This window comes from Nomia melanderi, chromosome 12 (assembly GCF_051020985.1).
Source record: "Nomia melanderi isolate GNS246 chromosome 12, iyNomMela1, whole genome shotgun sequence".
Taxonomy (NCBI): Eukaryota; Metazoa; Arthropoda; class Insecta; order Hymenoptera; family Halictidae; genus Nomia; species Nomia melanderi.
In genome coordinates this window covers 10,209,887-10,230,510 of record NC_135010.1, presented here as the reverse complement: position 1 = coordinate 10,230,510, position 20,624 = coordinate 10,209,887, and the positions used below count along the sequence as shown (strand labels likewise).

The 20,624-nt window shown below is 45.7% G+C and overlaps 2 protein-coding genes across 7 annotated transcripts; both read right to left on the bottom strand.

The window, feature by feature from the left end:
- Positions 1-937: 937 nt before the first annotated feature.
- Positions 938-11,872, bottom strand: phr6-4 ((6-4)-photolyase). Of its 5 annotated transcripts, XM_031992397.2 has the most exons (12): positions 10,160-11,872; positions 9,729-9,973; positions 4,214-4,845; positions 3,851-4,102; positions 3,563-3,747; positions 3,121-3,350; positions 2,771-2,938; positions 2,565-2,705; positions 2,273-2,424; positions 1,988-2,190; positions 1,877-1,942; positions 938-1,797 (listed from the first exon to the last, which is right to left on the bottom strand). In XM_031992397.2, the coding sequence occupies exons 3-12, from the start codon at positions 4,423-4,425 to the stop codon at positions 1,649-1,651; spliced, it is 1,758 nt and encodes a 585-aa protein (XP_031848257.1). In that variant the 5' UTR covers positions 4,426-4,845; positions 9,729-9,973; positions 10,160-11,872; the 3' UTR covers positions 938-1,648. The 5 variants fall into 5 exon arrangements, with proteins under 5 accessions (XP_031848257.1, XP_031848256.1, XP_031848259.1 ...); XM_031992396.2 differs by lacking the exons at positions 9,729-9,973; positions 10,160-11,872 and adding an exon at positions 8,059-8,315; XM_031992399.2 differs by lacking the exons at positions 9,729-9,973; positions 10,160-11,872 and adding an exon at positions 8,059-8,314 and having other exon boundaries at positions 1,877-1,903.
- Positions 11,873-12,931: 1,059 nt separating this feature from the next.
- Positions 12,932-19,392, bottom strand: LOC116433853 (uncharacterized). 2 transcript variants are annotated; one of them, XM_031992413.2, is made up of 4 exons: positions 18,584-19,392; positions 17,218-18,078; positions 16,998-17,129; positions 12,932-16,922 (listed from the first exon to the last, which is right to left on the bottom strand). In XM_031992413.2, exons 1-4 carry the CDS (start codon positions 18,933-18,935, stop codon positions 15,616-15,618), a joined length of 2,652 nt encoding a protein of 883 aa, XP_031848273.1. In that variant the 5' UTR covers positions 18,936-19,392; the 3' UTR covers positions 12,932-15,615. The 2 variants fall into 2 exon arrangements, with proteins under 2 accessions (XP_031848273.1, XP_031848275.1); XM_031992415.2 differs by lacking the exon at positions 18,584-19,392 and adding an exon at positions 18,363-18,494.
- Between the last annotated feature and the right edge of the window lie 1,232 nt (positions 19,393-20,624).

Genomic DNA, 20,624 nt, shown 5'->3' with positions numbered 1-20,624 from the left:
CGCGTTTCGGAGATTCGTCCACCGCGACCGCCGAACCAATCGCGAAACATTCGATGATGATCGCGTCGCAGGAAAGGAACTCAGCGCGTCGCGTAAGCGTTTATATAGGACACGATATACAGCAGCCACACTGACACGGAGAGACACAGGGACACGTAACACGGATCGTCAGACAGGAGACGCGAAAGAGGAAAACAAAAAAAATAATAAGTTAAATAAATTTCTAGTTTAAGAGCGCGCGCGCGAACGAGAGACAGGGCGAGAGGGAGAGAGCGCGTTGATAGACACGAGTGCGATGAGAGGGCGGATTTTGCGTGTGTGTCCGTCGTGTGCGTGGGTCGTGTGCGTGGGACGCGTGCGTGTGCGTGTGCTTGCGGGGGAGGGGTGACCGAGACGAGAGAAACTACAGAGAGAAAAAGTGTGAGAAGAAGGGCGAGAGAGCGAGAGAGAGAGAGAGAGAGATAGAGAGAGGGCGAGAGAGGTAGAGAGTTTGAGAGGGAACGAGAGAAAGGGTAGCTTGCGGAAAAGAGGATTATTAGGGTTCCGTCTTTTGAGTGTTGGAGAATGTTCATTTGTAATTGTTTAAATCTAACGAGAAATGTACTGTAAAACTATAAGTACTATAGGCACTAAAAATATATCATTTGTTGACATGAAAAAATAAAAAAACCTGAGTCACGTGACGTTTTATTCGCTGGCGTCTCCCATCTGTCCAGTCGCCTTCTTCCCGCATGGTCGTGCTAACGAAGACGAAATGATTCTATTACGTCCAGCTTCGCTTGATCGAAGCCTACGTCGAGATGACGAGCAGTCGGCCCTCTTACCTTTGCCCCAGGTAAGTGGATAACGTGTCGGTTCAGGTAAATATAGTCGCCGGCAGGAAGGACTCGGCAATCCGGCGAGCCGGTCGCGTCGTTAAGAATAAATCGTCGGGACGGATTTGAATGAAAAATTTATTCGTGACGCGCGTGTTTTTATGTACAGCGATAAGAATATAGAGCGCGCGTCATCGCTAACTCTGCTCTCTGAAAATAGACGTTGCAATTCCTTTTCTCTCCGCGGTTCCGGGAGGCTGGGTCGTTCTCCCGATCGTCGACAATTCGACCGCGCGGACCTTTACGCGTTCATTTGAAGGCGCAACATTGCACAGGAGGCGAAAAGTACACGAAGTGTCCGGAGTATCGTGATTCTACTTCGTTAATTATATTCTTAAAGACTTGAATACGCATAAAGATCCGCGGATAGCTGTTAAAGCGACGCGGTAAATGAGTCACTGCGTGGATTCCGCGCGTGTTCGAAAACAATCGCGCAAAATCCTCTTAACCTGTCGGCCGGATATGGACGGGTCGGCTCGCGCTTGATTATATTTGCCGAACGATCCGTCATTGTCCCATTCATCAGCCCCGAAACACTCGCGACCAGTCGCTTCGAAATGCATAACGCGTGTCCGTCGCGTTCCTCGGGATGTACGACGCGTGTAATGCTTTTCCAAGTTCCTCGATCGTCCTCTTTTAACAGGTGAACAAGTCAATTCCACTGGTACGCGTCGAAGGAACCGATCTCGGATGGCGAAACGCGGATAAATGTGTCTCTGTAAATTGAAAATGAACTTCTTAACCGCCGAGACAGTTCAACGCAGCCCCGATTGTTATTGGAGCGCGTGCTGGTGCTGTTGTTGCTGTTGCTGCTGCTTCTGCGTCGCCTTGGTCGGCTGACTCTCCGGAGACGGCGACGGTTGTTTCTTCTTTTCCTCTTCCTTCTCCTTGACCGAAGGTGGCGGCAACGTGTTCAGCAAACCTCATTAAAAGGAAGAATGTACATATTAAATATTCACTGGAGAACTGAAAACAGTCGACGGAATAACGAAGTTACTCACCAACGGTCTCGCCTTTGAGGGAGGTTCCTGTAACCGCAAAGAAGAAACTGAAATTTTCCAAGCAACCTTCTGAATTCGGAATCGATGCTCGGTCTTGTCGACCGGACTTACCGTTACCCCGATACTTGTTCAACTGTTGATAAACCTGTTTCATCCTTTCGATATTGATCCTCGAGCTCTTACTGTGGTTCACCATGGGCAACGAGTAGTCTTGCCCGATGATGCACTTGGCGGCACGTTGCACGCTGAGCGGGGCGTTCCATGGCTCGTGGATGTATCTCGTAGGAATGTTCTTTAGCACCGGTAAGTAGCGTCTAATGTCGCAGAAAAGTTGGCGAAAGTTGCGACAAGAACGAGGAAGGATGATCGAAAACATGGTTATAATGAAATATTTACCTGATGTAGTCGCCATTTGGATCAGCTTTCCTGCCGAATCTCACGGGACAGTAACAATGGAAGAATTGTTGGAAGAAGGAGCTGCACGACAGCCACATCCACATTCCTGCGTTGACCGACCAGTCCGCGTCCAGTAGGAGCTCATCGAAGACCTTGAAGAACGTGCATTTTATTCCTTCATATGTTAACAAGATTTCGATGACGGCAACAATCTTGCACAGGAGGAAGATAGCAAGGCAAGATCAGGATCTTGGTTTATTCGATGATCGATCACTCAGTTACTAGATTTTACCTTCATCCCTTCTTCCCAGGAAATCCAAAGGTCTCCTCTGGTAAGGAAGCAGGCGACAGCGTGCCTGGCCAAATGGTGGATCCAGCCCTCCTCTCTCAGCTGCGTCATGATCGCGTCGATCCACGGGAATCCAGTCTGTCCCTGTTCGAGAAACACGGTTAATAGGAATGATTCCGATGCGCGCGGAATGTATTCGGTTCACTCACGTTTGCCCACTTGGCGAGAGCCTCGACGTTCTTGTCCCAGGGAATCTGCACGCAGATCGGGTTCCCCTGCATCCGGTCGAAGTTCGGATTCTTGGTGGCGGCGCAGTAAAAGAATTCGCGCCAGAGAAGCTGGCCGTGCAACGAGAGCGGAGGCACCGCTTTCTTTATCTGCAAGAGGAAACGTGTTGGACGGTACTTCCGAAGAAATTGAAAGTACTCAGTGGATCAGTTCGACAACGATGACTTCACCGGAGTCTGCGAATAGTCCTACATCTCCGGGAAGTCGATTTTTGTTCCAGCAAGTCCAAGCTACACTCTTAATTTCACAGATGTCAAGAAACTATGTTTACCTTTTTATATAGATCAGTGAGCTGATAATAGAACAGCCTCGTGCTCAGGCAACCGAATCTCAAGTAAGGCGACAGACCCGTCTGACTGGGCAGCAAGGATTGCGGAGTCATTTTCGGCCTGCCAAAACTGGCCACCCAAGCCTTCCTCTCAAGGTGACGGCCCAGTCGCGCCAACGCCTCGCTCTCACCCCCGACCCAGACGGGCGGTCGAAGTCCTTCCGTGTCGAAACCTACCGGCAATCGAAACAACTCGCTTTTCGTCCTGCTTGGAAGACATTCTCTCGCGGATCAGCCTTTGCTAGAAACTTCCCGTTTTACGATTGGGCCCGATGTAGCCTCTACCGAACTATCGGTTATCGACGAACGAGTACGAAGAATCTCGTAATTCCTGTATCACAACGGAGAATCAAGCTGCGCTGGTCAAGCGAGCGCAAAATCTTACCGAGCTCCTCAAGGGTCGGTACACCGTAATGATCGTCGTGGTCCTCCTTCAGAGGTGTGTAAGCTGATCCGACGCAAACGGATGTGACGGTCTGCACCGGCGGTTCCGGTGGGTCCATGCCAGCGACGACGTTTTGAAATTGATGATACGTCAACGGCGGCTTGCCCCCGTTCTTCTCGATGATCCTGAAAGCCACCGTAACCCGGGCGTTAAGCTTCACCGCTGCGCCAAGCGAACCGGTAGCTAACCCGGGGACCGGTCTAATCGAACAAAGTTGCATGGACTCACTCGTCCAGCTTGTAGAGCGTGTGCGAGACCTTTTGGACCACCGAGATACCGAGTTCGTTGCACAACGCGGAGATGTTGTGGTCCCGCACGCGGCCGAAGGGCTCCGGGTCCTCCTCGAAGGTCAGGTTCGTCGTGCCCCATTCCTTGAACAGTTTCGGCAGAGCGTCCGCCGGTTGTCCGCGTATCACGAACAGCCTCGAGTTCAGTTTCCTGAGGGAGCAGTCGAGGTCCTCCAGACATTGTAGCAAGAACCTGGAAAGACGAGACATTTTTCGGGGTGTTCTTTCGGGTAGCTTCTTATCCTCTAGCTCGACATCCTCAGATTGAAAAACCAAAGATCGATCGATACATCGAGGATCTCACCTCCATTTATTGATGCCGACGTTCGTACTGCCAGCGAACCATGGATCCAACACGAAGACACATCGGAAGGTGGACGCGCCTGCCAGACCCTCCCTCAATGAAGGATTATCGTGCAGTCTTAGACCCCTGCGGAACCAGTGGACCGTGTGTTTCTGTCCCTCCGCGCGGATCCCTACTTCCGGATTTATATCCCTGTTCCGGCTGCCCGTCATCTTATCCTCCGCCTTCTCCTCACCCTCGTCCTCCTCCTCCTCCTCGTCCGCCACCCGTGCCTCCGTCACTTTTGCTGCTTCTTCGCGACCCGGAAAGCGTCTTTCACGTCTTGTCGAACACCGGTCTTTTCTCCTTCTATCTACCTGTCCTTCGTCTCCTCCAGCGACACGATCACGCTCGGTCGTTCAATCCGAAGAACGCATCTGACCGTTGACTTCGCTCCCCCCGCTTGTTCGAGTTCCCTTCCCTTTTCTCGTTAAGAATGGTCCTATCCAGTGTCCTGTCAAGCGACCGCGTTCTTTCCTCCGGCTGCCTCCCAGGAGAGATCCGATATGCAGCGTCTTCTCTTCGTGGCCGGAGTCCGCGACCTTGGGCCCGAACGTGCACCCTCAGAGCACCGTCATTCTGACGAATCGATTCTGCCGAGCGGAGAGAACGGTGGTCGGTTTTTAGGTCATCAAGGTCGGGACCGAGCTCGATCGATCTACCGTTCCCGCGATTCAATCTTTTCCCGCTGTTTATGGAAAAGAGAAGAGGGAGGGAACAAGAAGGAACCAGCGTCTCCCGAGGATCATCCGTCTAGCGGCGATTCGAGTCGCGCGCGCGACAGTGATCGAGATTGTTCGTTGGACTTGACGAAGTGACCTGACGTCCGGGGTTCTGTGTGAAATAACAGCGAAGAAGGAACACGACGAATTGCTTTATAATCTCGAAATTAAGAAGTGCAGTCTTTAAATGGGTGGAACTGCGGTCTTGATGGATGATGACGTTTTAAGCGAGGAGAACAATGGTACCGATAAAAGCACCATTAATTCAAGGATACTCATCGTAGATGTAAGGATATCCTTATCATAGAAACGTTGGTTAGAACAAGAAACTCGATTACCGAGTTTAGAAAATTGACCAGAGAGACGGGATTGCTTGGCTGCGCTCCGAGGGTCATCGATATTCTACGGTGCAAGGGCCAGGGAGGTAAATTTCGCATGAAAATTCCACTGATCTGTACGTGACTCGCCCTGCGAGACCAATTCAATTTACAAGATTATCCTTTATCTTCCGGATCCTCTGGTTCTCGGTGCACGCAGGCAAAGAAAGGAGCCGCGACATCGATCGAGACGAATCCTCGCCGCAAATACAGCGAATTACCGAGCTGTGTTTGAACTACTCCGCTTATCGTACTCCGAAGGCTGATCCGTCGGTGGATGTTCTACTGCGCGCGGCCCGTTCTCCCTTAACTCTACGCCTGACTTAGCACCGACTACTCTACTACTATGCTCACGGATTAGCCTGTCCTTGGCGAGTGTCCAGTTTACTGACGTTCACTCGCGAGGTGTAACTTCTTTTTTGGTTAGACGTTAAATAGCATAACACGAATGAATGATAAATAACATAAAAGATATTAATAAAAACCCAATTAATTACTGTGGAAGCGCATTAATCGCCTTGCCTTGTGATAACGAGTCAAGAAAATCGTGAACGCTTCGAATTGAATTTAATGAACTCGAATATCCTCCGGTTCGTATCTTTTTGATTGGAAATTATTAATAACAAAGTTTCCTAATCAATCTGGAAACAATACTGGATAACAAATAGAATAATAGTAGTTTAGCGGTAGTCTAGGAATAAGTCACAATGCGGGGAGTTCTAATAGACTTTCTCTGAGTCCTTTTCAATCAACTTGTGGATCCAATTTCTTCAAAAGAACCATTCGGATTCGTTTCATCTACGATTGCCACGAACAACCGTGAAAGACCGTTCCGAAACGGAGAATAAAACGCGCCGGCCGTGGTAGGCAAACAATACGGTTCCGGGTCTGGTTTTTTTATTTTCGTCCAACTTCGTTAGCTGCAGATTAATTCCAGGTCGATTCACGTAACTATACGCTTACCATTCACCCTCTATGCTGACTGAATATAAATGCGTGTTATATAATTTATATATATATAAAATTATGTATACAAATCATATATATGTATATATGATTCTACGACCGCCTCAGTCCCCCGAAGCGAATCGTTCAACCTTCCATTTTTCCTACTCATTTTCGTTCCCACTCGGAAAATAAAAGCCCACCGATTCGAATCTCCCGCTCGTTTCAAAGTTGCAAATCGTCCGCCGCGCAACCCGACCGGCGCAGCTACGCAACGCGGTTCTGCGCGAAGGGAAATGAAAGAAAAGAAAGGAAATTCATCTAGGGTAATCGAATGGTAATGAGAAATAGCTTTCCCGTCTGATTTGCGTGAATTGGCTGACGTATTTAACACGAGTGATTCGCGCAAAGCGTGTCTACGAATTTGCGTCTCCTGCCGAGACACCCCGCGCGGCTTGTTTACTTAACCTAGTAAGTATACACGCCTGACTGACCCCCAGCGTCGAAGATAATTCGCAGAGACGTCGTCCGGCGACCAAGCTTTGTAATTATTTGAGGAATAATACGATCGAACCGGCCGCAGCTTCGTGACGATCAAGAGAAAAATATCGGGCAGCGGCGACGGGAACAGCAGCTCATCGTCCGATGAAACTTTCCCGGACTCAAGTAAGTTCGATTGAAGCTTTCGATTGAACAGATCCGTATTTCGTTTTCCCCGAATTTACACGAACTTTAGAATTCGAAAACTTATGGCAATGGCAGGTCGGTTTCATCGGTCATACGAAACGTTCCAATCATTGTCTGTTCAACTCGACTGCGGATCACGTGGTATCAAGAATGTAGCATAAGAGCGGAATGTACACGTGAAGTTTTGTAACCCTGATCGACTTTGTTTATCGTATTTTCTTCTTCTTCTGGATTAGATTATGTACGTCCTCGAAAGGTATAAAATTATTCGAAAAGGACAGATATATGTATAGAGAATTGGAAACAAAGTAATGAGAAGTCTGTCACGTGATCAGATAAGACGCCATTGTTGTAGCTTGCTTTAATCTATAATTGAACGGACAATGCTCGCGTTTGTTCAAGAGTTTTCCTACATTTGGTAGAGTACTTCATTGCAAACTGTTCGAGCAGATCGAACTGATCTAGAGCTTTAACGATATCACTATAAATTAAGTTTGTTCAGACAAACAGCAACCGATTTTCCACGACGAATCAGCCTTCCTGCCGGAATTCTATGTCGTCTACCTTTCAAATTAAGTTCCCCAAAGTATCAATCCTTTCCGAATAGCAAATAGAACGGCTAGATTAGACCTGTAGTAAAAAAATGGCGACTGGAAGCACTACTAGGTAGATTCTGGAGGAAAACATGTAAACGCGGATCGATATTGCGACCCACGCGAACGTGGACTGAGGGAATTAAACTTTTCAATCGTCGAACTAGCTTGAAAAACTGTAAAACTGAAAATCGTCTCGATATGATTCTAAGAAACTAATTATCTTAAACGAGTCGAGTTAAACTTTCGTTGCTACGTTGTAGCAATATCGACAGTGCGTATGCATTAGGCTAACCTGTCGATTGTATGATCATTACAGATTCTAAATTGATGAATACTATTGATTATATGATCATTATAGATTGCAAGTCGATAAACATCACCGATTCAACGCCAGCACGCGATTCTTCTAACGTTAATCGGTACTGCGCCCTGCACGATTTAACTCGTCGGTCACCGTAGACCAACGGCGACGGACATACCTTGTTGCAATTTATTGCGCGGCCACGGATACGAACAGATAACGACACACTGACTCAGTGACCCGCTGACATAATCACATTTCTTCTGATAGATCATGACGTAACTATTACGACTCGGTGTTGCATCTCGATCGTTGCTCGGCCGATAAAACAGCCCGTTGCGCTGCCCTAATCGATTATATCGTTCACTCTTTACACTCGTATACCGAAATCCATCGTACAATGAGTCGACTCGTTTGTTCGTTTGTCGTCGCGTTTTCATTCTGTTTTCCATTCTGTCTTTTTTTAATTCAGCCTGCAGCTCTTGCATTTTACCGCGACCGTGATGGGTACAGTCAGATTGGAAAGTTCTTCCATCAAACTGTTCGCAGGAGTTGGTCCAAAAAATACAGCCTCGCAACGAAGAAGAACATAGATGTAGTAACTGGCATGTTAATTGCGCGAAATACCAAATGACAATTCGAAATTCCGAATACTAGCGGATCGACGTTTTTAAGCATACGTTGACTCACTTTTCGCGGTCGCTGTGAATGCGAACTTTGTTGCACGTGCGTTTATCGCGTCAATATCTTAATCATGTTAATTTTATTCATCTCGATTTATGCGAGTGTTTACGATCGGGAAGTCGACTTGTTAACGAGCTAAAAGTCGAGGAATTGGATTCTCTTGTGATTATGAAATACCATTCGCCGTCGGTTAATCGCGCGGGTTCTCAATCTGCGGACTTCAACCGTTAAGTACTAAACAGTAAGTACTAAATTAAAATTATACTCGAAAGAAGCTGTATTTAATACGGCTTTCTTCGACGAATCAACTCAATAGACTCTTCGACCAATTCTCATTAATGCACTAAGAAGAAAGAACATGTCTGAGGTCATTATAAGACCACGTTCATTTTAAGGTTTAAATTTGAATACATCAAAAGTTAAACAACATCTCTTAAGGAAATAATAGTAACAACGAAATGCCGAAAGATCAGGAATATTTATGCAATTAAAGACACTGCGTACGCCGTGTGAGCGGTATCCAGGTATCGATGGAACTTAAAATCGTTTTAAAAACTTCGAGCAACAATCGAGTTCCTAAAAGCGAATTTGCTGTGGTTCTTAGTTGATCGGCACCTTTAAGACATTATTTCAAAGAAAAATAAGAAAATGATCGGTAACGATGTTTTAGTACTTCCCTAAAATGCAAAAACTACCCTCAACCAAACAGAAAATAACTAAGCAAATCCAACGACGCCAAAAACATATAGACACGATTGAGGAATTCCAAAGGCAGCAACAGGGTTAGCAACGAAGCCTAAGAGACGTATGTACAAAACGTCCCATTCAACTAAGCCAAACCATATCTTTCAACCTAAACCCATCAATTGAAAACCAATTACAATTTGTGATTCTCGCAGAGATTAAAAACTACCGCAACCGATACGCTAAAAGCCACAAGCCGTACAAGAAAGACAACAGCAATTTAATTTCCGAGATGCACCGACAAAGGTTGATGAATTTATTTGCCACCCCGCCTCATTGCACAGCATTCAATATCAACTCGCCGTACTTCTTCCGTCTCCAACTGTTCGAAAGATACAGCTCGCCCCAATTGCGTGGGACACCTTGTATATCGCGGACCGAGCCGTTCGCGGGCACAAGAGTTTCGCAATGATTACTCACGTGGCACCTTTCCCGTGGCCGAGGTTCTACGCGCCGCACGGTTCCGTCGTCCTCACCTCGCTACGAGCTGTTCCTCTGCTAACCGTGGCACTCGATCGTTCAAACGATCGACGGACTGGCAGGAATCGTCGAAGCGACGGTCATCTAGCCGGAAGACGCGTGGGGCACCTAGGGCTGCGGCATGAAACCAGCGTGCGAGTCCCATCAACGAGGACGATCCCGCGGCACGGTCTTCAGGACTCGCTCTTGTTGCGATCAGAAAAATGGACGATGGGACCACGCGGATGTAGCAGGAAGTTTGGAAAGAAGACAGAAAAAAGGTGGTGAAAGACGTCCGGGGGTGGTTCTCGCGAATCGATCCTCGGATCAGCAAGCGGCGAGGGAGTCGTCGCTGCCAGCTTCGAAACTCGTGCACGCCGACGTATACTTACGGTCGCGCGGGAACAAGGACATTCCATCCGATAGCCGGCCAAACTGGACGCAGTTCTTTGGCTGTCGATGCGGACAGGGCCGCTTATCGCGAAAGTAATCACGCACACGGGGAAGAGGAGTCGAGTACGCACTGGATAGAAGAGACACTCACGTGCACCGTGCGGCAGCTCTATTCATTAGCACACGGTAGCTAGGGCTATCAAATGGATAGGTTGGATAGGTCAAGCTTCGGAGCGACCTCCGCTCTGTCCTCAGCGATGCTTCATAGACGTAATCCAGGAGGCGCGCACACACGCAGGCACACTCCGCACGCGGGTAATCGCAGCGTGCACCGCGAGACAGACACTGCGCTGGGCTCGGTCTTCTTCGCCGCGCAAAACGATCACGTCGGCGGTACCATCGTCTCGGGTCGTGGGCGACCCGCGCTCCCTTTCACGCACACGCTCCAGCAGTATTCGAATCGACGGCTCTTCCGCGGATCGTCGCGATCGCTGGCGATGGATTTGGAGAACTGACGGGTCGCTTTTCCGATTTTCGTCGACACGGGAAACGCGGCGCGACTTGGGGGAACGGTTGCTCGCAATATGCGAACGCGCAACATGAAAGCGAGCATGTGGGGAAGGAGAGGCGCAGCTAGTAAGAGCGAGGGGAACGCGAGCCACGCCGAGTGCAACGTGACCACGGCACCGCGTACCTTCCAATTGGCCTACTCGATCACGTGGTTACACGGTCACGTTGCAACCGCCGTGGTTCTCGTCTTACGCGCCTCTCTGTCCCCTCGTCTATCTTACCCTCTCCGCTGTCTCTCCTCCGTTCCTCCTCTTCCGCACGGTCTTTTTTTACTTTCTTCGGTAATTACGGTTAACGAAGGAGATGCGTGGAACTCGAGATAGCTTTTCCACGAGATCGGGATCTGCTTCGTAGCTCGCGGGTACTCTTCACGGAAGTTCGGAGCGATCGACGGTCTCCGTTCGTTATACAATTCTTTGGTTTACGATTTCTGTCGCAACTGCGCGAGAACTGCGTACGATACGAAGGATTTCCGGGATCATTGGGAATCTATGTTTACTGATAGTGGGAAGATAAGGCTCGACGTTGAAACATAGAGAACAAAGTGTGCTTCTTGCAATATTTATTACCATTCTCTATCGTAATGCTATTTTCCCAATCGCATTCTTAGAAACTTGAATTTCCATAAAGATCCACAGTCGAGTGCCAAACATCACGGGGAAAGTGGCGTGCACACGTCGTCCCATTACTTCGCCGTTCCCCGCGCAACAGGCTGCCTGTGTCGCAATTACTCTCGCCGAGGCTCGCCAGATCCCCGCGCCATAAAATTCCAGTTTTTGTCTAGCCGGCTCGGCGGTACAGGTTTGAAAGTCCACAATGAAAGATTTGGAAGCGCGCAAAGAGCACCCGTGCACCGGCGAACTGTCTCTATCTCTCTATTGCATGCTCACGCACACACGCGCGCACGACTCGCTCCATGAAACCGTGTGTTTCAATCGGTCTCCAATTTTTCCGCATTCTTCGCCGCGATTTCGTTGGCGCGCCACGATAGGGTTTGCACGAAACGCAACCGTCGGAACCGCTTCGCGTTACGTAAGTCCGTTACACCAGGCCTATGCCTATGCAATACCCTTGACCGAATTGCCGCTCGCGCGAACATACGGCGCGTTATCGTTCTTTCAGCGTGCGATTCACGGTGACGTAACGCGGCGTAGCTGAGCGAGCGCTGACACGACCGATCATCGAGGAAGATCCTAACTCGAACGCGCTACAGGATTATGGTCTTGCTGGAATATGTCTGCCAAGCAGGGTAGCGAAATCGTTTTAATCGGTTGACGGGCAAACGTGCTCGCGATTCTCCGTTAACCGTGGAATTTAGTTTGAAAGTCTCTTATGGGGTGTACAATTCAACTCAAGTAACACGTATACTGATCCTACGCGTTTAACTGGTGAATGAAGTTGCCAGCTGATTGTTACAGTCGAATTCAGTTTACTATTTCCTGTTTCCTTTGGAAGAGAGTAAATCGGGTTCAACTCGAAAAGAACAAGTGGCATCTTCGTGTTTGACCCGTCATTGCAAGGCCAGGGGTTAAAAAACGTTAGTAGACTGGGAAGAGGGGAAAGATGCTTCCCTTATCCTGCCCCCTTCTTCTCTCGAATCCCGCAGGTACGTAGACCTGAGCCAGCACCAATGAAGACCCTTCATGTAGTTCGGGTCCTAAATAGTTGCGACGACCAAATCGACGGTGCAGTAGACGTTCGTTTGTGACACAGAGTCCTTGCACGTTTCACAACAGGTCATTGGTCGGCTGATCTGTTTCGTGCAGTCTAGTTTCCTCGCTCAACGCATGTCCGGTCGCCATTTTAGTAGATTTCACGTAGATATTCTTTCCAAGAGAAACCTCTTTATTTGGGAAACAGTCGATTTTGCTTCGGTTTCAAGGAACGAATATCATTTGTGCACCGAAACGACGAATCGAACGACGAATTCTCGGCATTCTGGACGTCTGTTGAAAAGAAAACAGCAGGTTCGCGCTCCGCGTCGCGTCTACCAACCGAGCAAACAAGTGTTTCGTGAAACGACTGTCGTTACTTCTCCGCGACTCGCTAGTTCTTCGAATGCATCTGACGCGAGGGTGAGACGCATCGAACGTGGGTGACACCGAGTGACAGTTTTCAACGAGTTCTATAAATCGGCGAGGATCACGGCCGTCGTCGTGAGATTATCAAACCATGGGAGGGTAGTGATAAGACATGTCGGGGAATAGTTACAGTTTTTATTTAGTAGTTCTCACATATAAAACATACCAGAAAAAGAGCCACGTCTTTCCCGATACATTCCTTTCTTATTGCAAACCGTGCAACGTATATAAAAAATGACTTCTTTCCTAAATTCCGTGTTACGCGAGATTTCGTTATTCCTCTGTTTGTTTTTTTTTCGCTTTTTCGATTTTTCCTTTTTTTGTCCTTTAAACTCGCCCCCTCGATCTCGAGCTTAGACCCTAGGTCGAAATTATACTTACACCCCCGCGTCGCTCCACGATAATACATTGTTAATCTGACGTTGTCTTATAATATAGTCAATCTATACGTAAATATCTTCTCTATACATTCGTACAACTTGCAAATTCACTTCAACCTTTTACATTTTTCTCGCTCCCTTCTTTCCTCCCCTTTTTTGTTTCTTGTTGTCCTCTCCACGAAGCTCTACGCTCGTCGACCGACGATTCGCACCGTCGACGCGTGCTCGTGGAACTGCCGCCGTCGAAACAATTTCAAATGTTACAAATATACGTTTCCCGCTATCGAACGTACGATACGCTATGTCTCGGTCAACTATTATACGTTATCTGTAGTCATCCTATTCGTATAAAATGAGAAAACAGAAGAAAAAGAAAGGCTATTGCTATTGGCGGAGCGAAGGGCAGGCCTCGGAGTTGACGGGTCGAAGAACTCGCCGCCCGACCGGTGAATCCCATGGGATCGTTTCGTGTTCTCGAGTCACATTCGCCGGGGTCCGACGGGAGTCTCCGCGGCTCGTCGGTAGATCAGCTTGTGCTCCGTCAATGGTCTATTAATTCGTTCACGGCTATAAATGTACGATCTACATTTAAATAACAATCAGTAGACTCCAACACGCTCGAACAAAATATTGTTTTATGGCTGCGATGGCGCGCGATCGGTTCCCGTGTGTTCGCGAATGACAGCTCGCCGATGAACTGCGATCGAGTGAATCGTAGCGGAGAAAATGGAAGGAAAAAGACTTCGAACGTTCACCTTCGAATAAAAAAAAAAAAAAAAAAAAAAAAACAAAACGAAGATCAATCGTGTTCCACGCGATAATCGATATTTCCCGTTCAGCTTCTTTGTACTTTCTTTTCTCGAATGAAAATTTCCGGTGAATCAAAGACTTCGAATCGTGTTTCATTTATCGTGTTTCTCTTTTCCCTTTTCTCGAGATTTCGAAGGGCAGTTCATCGGGAGCACCGAGATTCCGGAGATCCCGAAACGGAACCGTGTTTCTGGCTTCTGAAGGCAGAGGTCACGGCACGGAAAGCATCGCCGAGAGCTGGGGGGGTGGAGGCAACGAGGAAATCGCAACGCGTCGTCACGGTGTTCCCGCGGGAAACGTTCCGAAGCTTCGTAATCCCGTTTCTCCCGTTCATAGTTTCGATTTTCCTTTTTCTTGTCCCCCTTGCCGCGCACTTAACGCTAAATATTATTACGAAAACGATTGGAAGCGTTATAGATTCGTCATGCGAGGCGACTCTGTAAAAAAATATACCTGTCTATACGGTGTGTGTTCGATCAGCGAATCGAAAAGAGTGCGCGCATGTTTCTAAGATGAAATGGTAAACAAAGCGTGTGCCGGCGAGCGTCGATTACTGCGAGTGCACGCTTGCGCGTCGATCGTTCGTTCGCTTCTCTAATTTATCAGGTTGAATCGTAAATAACTTCCGTTGCTTTCTGTTTCTTAATAGTTTCGACGGCTCGAGAACCGTTGCAACGGTTAATATTAATCGATCGCCGTATTTTGCATCGCCGTCGAATTGAAATTTTACCGGATTCCCAGCGTTAAGCGTTACTGAAATTTGTAGGCTAGTAATTTTTCGATGGCCACGGCGGAATTCGTTTATGACCCAACCTAATAACTGTACGTTGAATTCCTTTGATCGTAGCACGATGTCGAAGGCCGCTAGAAATGTAACCACGCGCACGGTATATATCCGCCGCGAAACGGGTTCTTTGCTATTTCTCGCTTTCTCGAAAATCAAACGAGAACGAGACGAAAAATGGTACACAAGGGTCACGCGATCGTTTCGAAAACGAACCACCTGTTTTCACTTTTCATTAAACCGTATTCCATAATGTCGGGATAAAACGATAAAATACTGTTGCACGCTTCGATCGTGTTGAAACGAAGTAATTTTTAAAGCTATGACTTCAACGTTGAGAATTTATACTGTGCACCGCGGCGCACCGTCTCGATTAAGAAAATTTCGAGAAATAATGTATAGAGAACCGAGTAGAAAAGTTCGCGGGGAAAATTCTCGACTTCCGGATATAATCGTCGCGGAGGATTGCATCATCAAGAATAGCGAAGTTGAATCGAGAAAAGAGCTATTGCGAAACACATGCGTTTTATATACGTTTGAGAAACAACTGTCTGTAACGTTCTGGTAATTACCTGTCGCGCGCCGTGTTCCTTTTTCGTTTTTCACTGTCGCAGTAACATATCCAGGTACATATTTGATGCCACGCAAATAATTCGATTAAGATACAATTAAAGTTATTGTACAAGAAGAAATTCAAACCTTGGTAATTCGCTTTTCCATCTTTCGTTTCTTTCGTTTCTTTTTGTTTTGTTTTGTTTTTTACAATTTATAGGAACATCCGTTTGGAGGGTTCGCAGTTTAGATGTAATGACGAATGTAGAATCTTGGCTTTATTTCACGCGCTTCGAAGGCCTGCCGCGTTTCTTAGCCTCTGTGCTCACGGTAAGATTGAGGGTTGTCGATGATTTGGCAGTATGCGAGTCGATTGTTTTCTGTACACCACGGCCGACGTCGATTTTGTATAAGTCTAACTGGACAGATTCGCTCTCGATGGCTCTTCTGGATCGTCTGGTACGACCGGCTATTCTCTCCATCTCGTCGAATTTCGCTTGCAGTCTTTGCGCCAACTCGAAGTCTTCCCTTTCTTGTATAACCAGTCGCTCCATTCTCTCCTGCTCCTTGATTATCTCCTCGTCCGAAAGAACATTCCTCCCCGTGTTGATCACCGTTCCGTTACCATCATTATTCCCCGTAACGTTCTCTTGCAGTTCGCTGCACGACTCCGAGGAATTGTAATTTCCGTCGTCCGCGTTCCCGAACATCGCGTCCTGTTCGCTGTTCACGGAAGAGCTGTTCGCGTGCCCGGATTTCCGCGCGGTTCTTCTTAATCCAAAATTGGTCACATTGCAATTCGAACTAACGGACGCGTCACTTTTCTCGGAGCTCTCCGTGCTGGACTGCTTCGATCGGCATACTCTTCGCTGTTTCGATTTCGAGAAATTGCTTCTCACGTATTTCGATCTACTCCTCTTTTGCACCATAACAGGAACGTCGTCCGTCACGTTGTATTCGAGATCCTCTTTCCTGCACAATCTCTTCCTGGTGTTCTTCTTCACGATCGTATCAGATTCCAGATTCAACGAAGAGATCCCGTTCGGATCCTTCTTGTCCGCGTTCGTCCTTCTCCTCTTTATTCTCTCCGCGATATTTTCCATCGTGATGTTGTTCTCCACTTGCATCTCGAAATCCTCGTCGCACGGCGAACTCAACTTCACAGAAGCGGACGACGACGTTGAGTTTCTCGCTTCGGTTTCGTCCGCGTACTTCGTATTCCTAACGTCCTTTTTTGACCACAGGTTTCTTTGACGCTTCGACTTGCACACCATTCCGTTTCTCACATGAGACTTCCACACTTTTTGTATTTTATCCATGTCCATTTGCTCCTCCAACGTCAACTTTTTACCGACTTTAGTACCATTAATTGTTCTGTTCGTGACTTTCGCGTAATTTTTATTAGTGTCGAACGACACCTCCGACGCGAAGTCCAGTTTATGCGCATTGTCGTGTGTTTGAACTTTCGTTAATTTCTTGGGAATAATTTGTGGCTGATTATAGGACGTTGAAGGTTTCTGCTCGACGCACTCCGTATCTTCCTTACGCGCCTCTTTCTCTTTGAAACACTGCTGCTTACTTTTACCTGCAAGTAACTACGTGTGAGTAAAGATATGTGGGATTTCGTTGGAATTTCGTCGTATTGTTAGGGTTGACGTACCTCGAAATGCACTCCATGAACAACCGATAATTCGTTTTAAGTGTGCCTGAGCAGGAGGTTTTGGTATCACATTAGACATTCTTTTTAATACAGGAACAACTCTAATTAATTTCGGATCTATTTGTCTTCCGTCTAAAATATAATGGGGTTATAAGTAAATATTAGTGAATATACAGAATCGATGGCAATCGCTTTTGTATAGGGAAAATAAGAGTTGAACCTGTGGACATTTTTAATGGCGTTCTCGGCATAGCCTTGATAGGTTTGAAATGGTGAATTTCTTGATTGATACTATCGTGACTATCCGCGCTTTCAGCGCTTCCCGTTCTTTCGTCATCATCGCCCAAGGTCATACATACTTCCACTCCTAAACTTTTCTTCTTGCTATTTACAACATCATTTGGTACATGTAATTCCTCCTTGCTTCGGGTACCATATATTTTCAAAGACACCTTTGTTGTTTCTGTAGGACAGTCCGAGGTACAAGGTTCCATAATTTTTGTTGCTGCATGATGCTTCAAAGTTCTAGTAACAGCATTATATATAGGTATTTGTTTCTGACAACAAAATTTATTCGTACTATCATTGGATTCATTCGATAAGTCATTATTTTTTACATTAGAAGCATGCCTATCTACATGTATTTTAGATATAAGTGCAATATTCTGTCTCCTTAACCCTGAGCCATCTTGATATTCTACTGGAGTCTCCTTTTCACATTCAGAAGTGTGAAATTGCAATCTATACGGATTTACGTCTATCATAGTAACAGCATTAAATTTTGATGTTTGCAAAGAACTACTAGACGTGCTAGGATAATCATTGTAACATTTGCTGACATCTTTATGCTTCTCTACAATTTGTTTTTTTACTAGTGATTTGGCAAGCAGTTGATCTTGAGCCAATTGAGCCATTTGTTGCTGTTGCTCTTCTTCCTGAATTTTGCGAATCAAAGCCTCACTGGCCATCTGTTCAGCCTTTCGTTGGCATTGTCTTTCCTCTTCAGCCATCTGAAGTTGTACTTCATATTCTCTACGAATTTCTCCAGCTGCACTGAGTATTTTATTAGCAGCAGCAAACTCTATATAAAAAGAAAATATCCATATATTTACATTAAACCAATCTAACACATATGACACTTTATAAATAGATTTCATTAAATCATAATTAACTAGCAATGATGTATGTAAACAAAACGTTTCCATAATTGTTTATAAACATCAAATGCATTGAAACAACCAAATTTTACATTTCTTTTTGTCACTTCACAAGTCACAAAATTACACTTGTACAAAATTATTAATTTAATTAATTTACTAATACACATGTGACAATAAGTGTTGCACGAAACCTTAAAATACATACTTTTCTAAATTTACTAGTATGTCACAAATTGACCATTCTGACTTTGCCGATGAATTTAAATATTAATGAATTTTAATGTTGCATTGTAAGGCATAAGTCTACATGGGTTGTCACTAATTCATATGTGACGTTCACATACATTTATAAATCTCTACGTATACGTGTATTCTGCTGACAGAGGTTATGTTACGTTTGTTTATCTCCTGCGATAAGAAACTCACCAGCATCCAATTCGATGTCTTTGTCGTCGCCGTTATATTTGTCCTGAACTTCTTTTGAGAATTTCGTTCGGATGAGTTCCCAGAGACCGTTGTTAACTAGTGTTTCGGTCTTGGTCGCCGTACGTAGCCAAGAACCAACTCGTATTCGACAGAGAGGACAGCTTAGGCTATTGTGTTCAAAAGTACCTTTCAGGCATCGTAAACATAAACTGTGTGTGCACGGTAACGTTACTGGCTCGATCAAGATGCTACGGCACACTGGACATATCAGATCTCGAAGACTAATGTCCACCGACGGTTGTGACAAAGAAATATCAAACAATTTTGACGTTCGCTTCAAATACGTCGCCATCTTCCCATCATTCCTTGAAGAAGCATAACAGCTACTGCCACCATAGCGGGAACCGTGGTTCTCTCGCTAGACAGTAGATTGATGATCGGGCCAATCTAAATCTAATTCTGCCCAAATGAATCGACACTTCTTTCACGTAATGTCTATAGTTTAACCACCGTATGAAATAACCGTCCACCCCACTCCGATCAACTGAGAGTTACGAGTGAAAATAGGAGCTGTCTCTTATAGTATGACACCGAATGATGCATAATATATTATAAAAAAGATAAAGAAAACTGTATAAATTGTGGCAAAACATGTATCCCAATAATAACAGACTGTCGGTCCAATTGCCCTGAGTCATGGTATTTGTAATTTATATTAAACTTTTTTATATCTCCTTAATTATGGAAATACCACATTAAAACAGACTAGTGACAACATCTATGACAAAATGCCAAAGGTACAATTCAATTTCTATTATAACTTTGATAATAGATGGCTCTGTGCTATCAATCGAATACCAGTTTCATTCTGACTTCGATGCGAAAAATATAAAATACCACTATTAAACTTTGCAAGACAGCGTATACAGTACAATACAATGAATATTTACTATAACAAACGGCACCGAAACCGAATACTAAATAATTTGTTCAAACCGTAGATACGACGTATCGTCTTACAACTGTTAAAACATTCATAATATTGTAATAATACAAATGTCAAAATGATTTAATGCAGGGGTATTCAACTGAATGCTGGCAAGCTCCATAGTAACTTTTTCCTCACGGAAAACTACCCTCTCCAGATCTACTTTTGCTGTTGTTTGTGAACACAACATAGAACTGCTTACATACACAATCTCGAACAGTTCCTAAAGTAGTAGCATTGTTCACGAGATCTCTGAAAGGAATGCGAGTCTCATTGGTCAGGTTTCATCTTTTCCCATCCTATTTTCGATACTAATTTGCTGTTGGTTAATATGTTACACTTAGTCGATCAAAACCGTAAAGAAAATCCCTAGCGAGAGACCCCTCTTGCCCTTGTTACGACCCAGGGCTCTACTCGTGAACAACGACCTTACTCATTAGGGGAACCATTGATTAGAGTTACTAGCTTGAGTGGCAGCAATTTAACATCTTCGTTTTAATTGCGGGTTGTTGTTCTCGAGATGTACCCCGCGACGACAGGGTGATAAGAGATCTCTCGCTAGGGATTTTATTTATGATTTTGATCAGTTACGTGTAATCGTATTAACGAATGCAAGTTAATATCGAAAATGAGATGGAAAAGATGAAAGTTGACCAATGAGAGACGCATTCGTTTCAGGGCTTATCTCTTCGTGGTACATATAAATCAGGGGTGTCTAACTGAATCCCCATAATCTAGTAACTCGCGAACAGCATTCCCCTACTACTACTACTTTAGGAGTTGCCCGAGACTGTGTATGCATGCGGTTCTGTATATTGTTCAATACGACAGGTAAAAGTATACATATCGAAAAGATAACTTTTCGCGAAGAGAATGTTACTATGGTAATACAAGTTCAACCTAGTAATTAGCTGAACCGTAGTGTAATTACTTCGATCGTTTATAGAAGTGAGGAAAGTTTGGATTGAGTATACCATATGTACAGAGCATAATAAAATAGAAGATGTTGGTACTACACCATAAATGTGAAAAAAAACCGTTGACTTTAGCTCG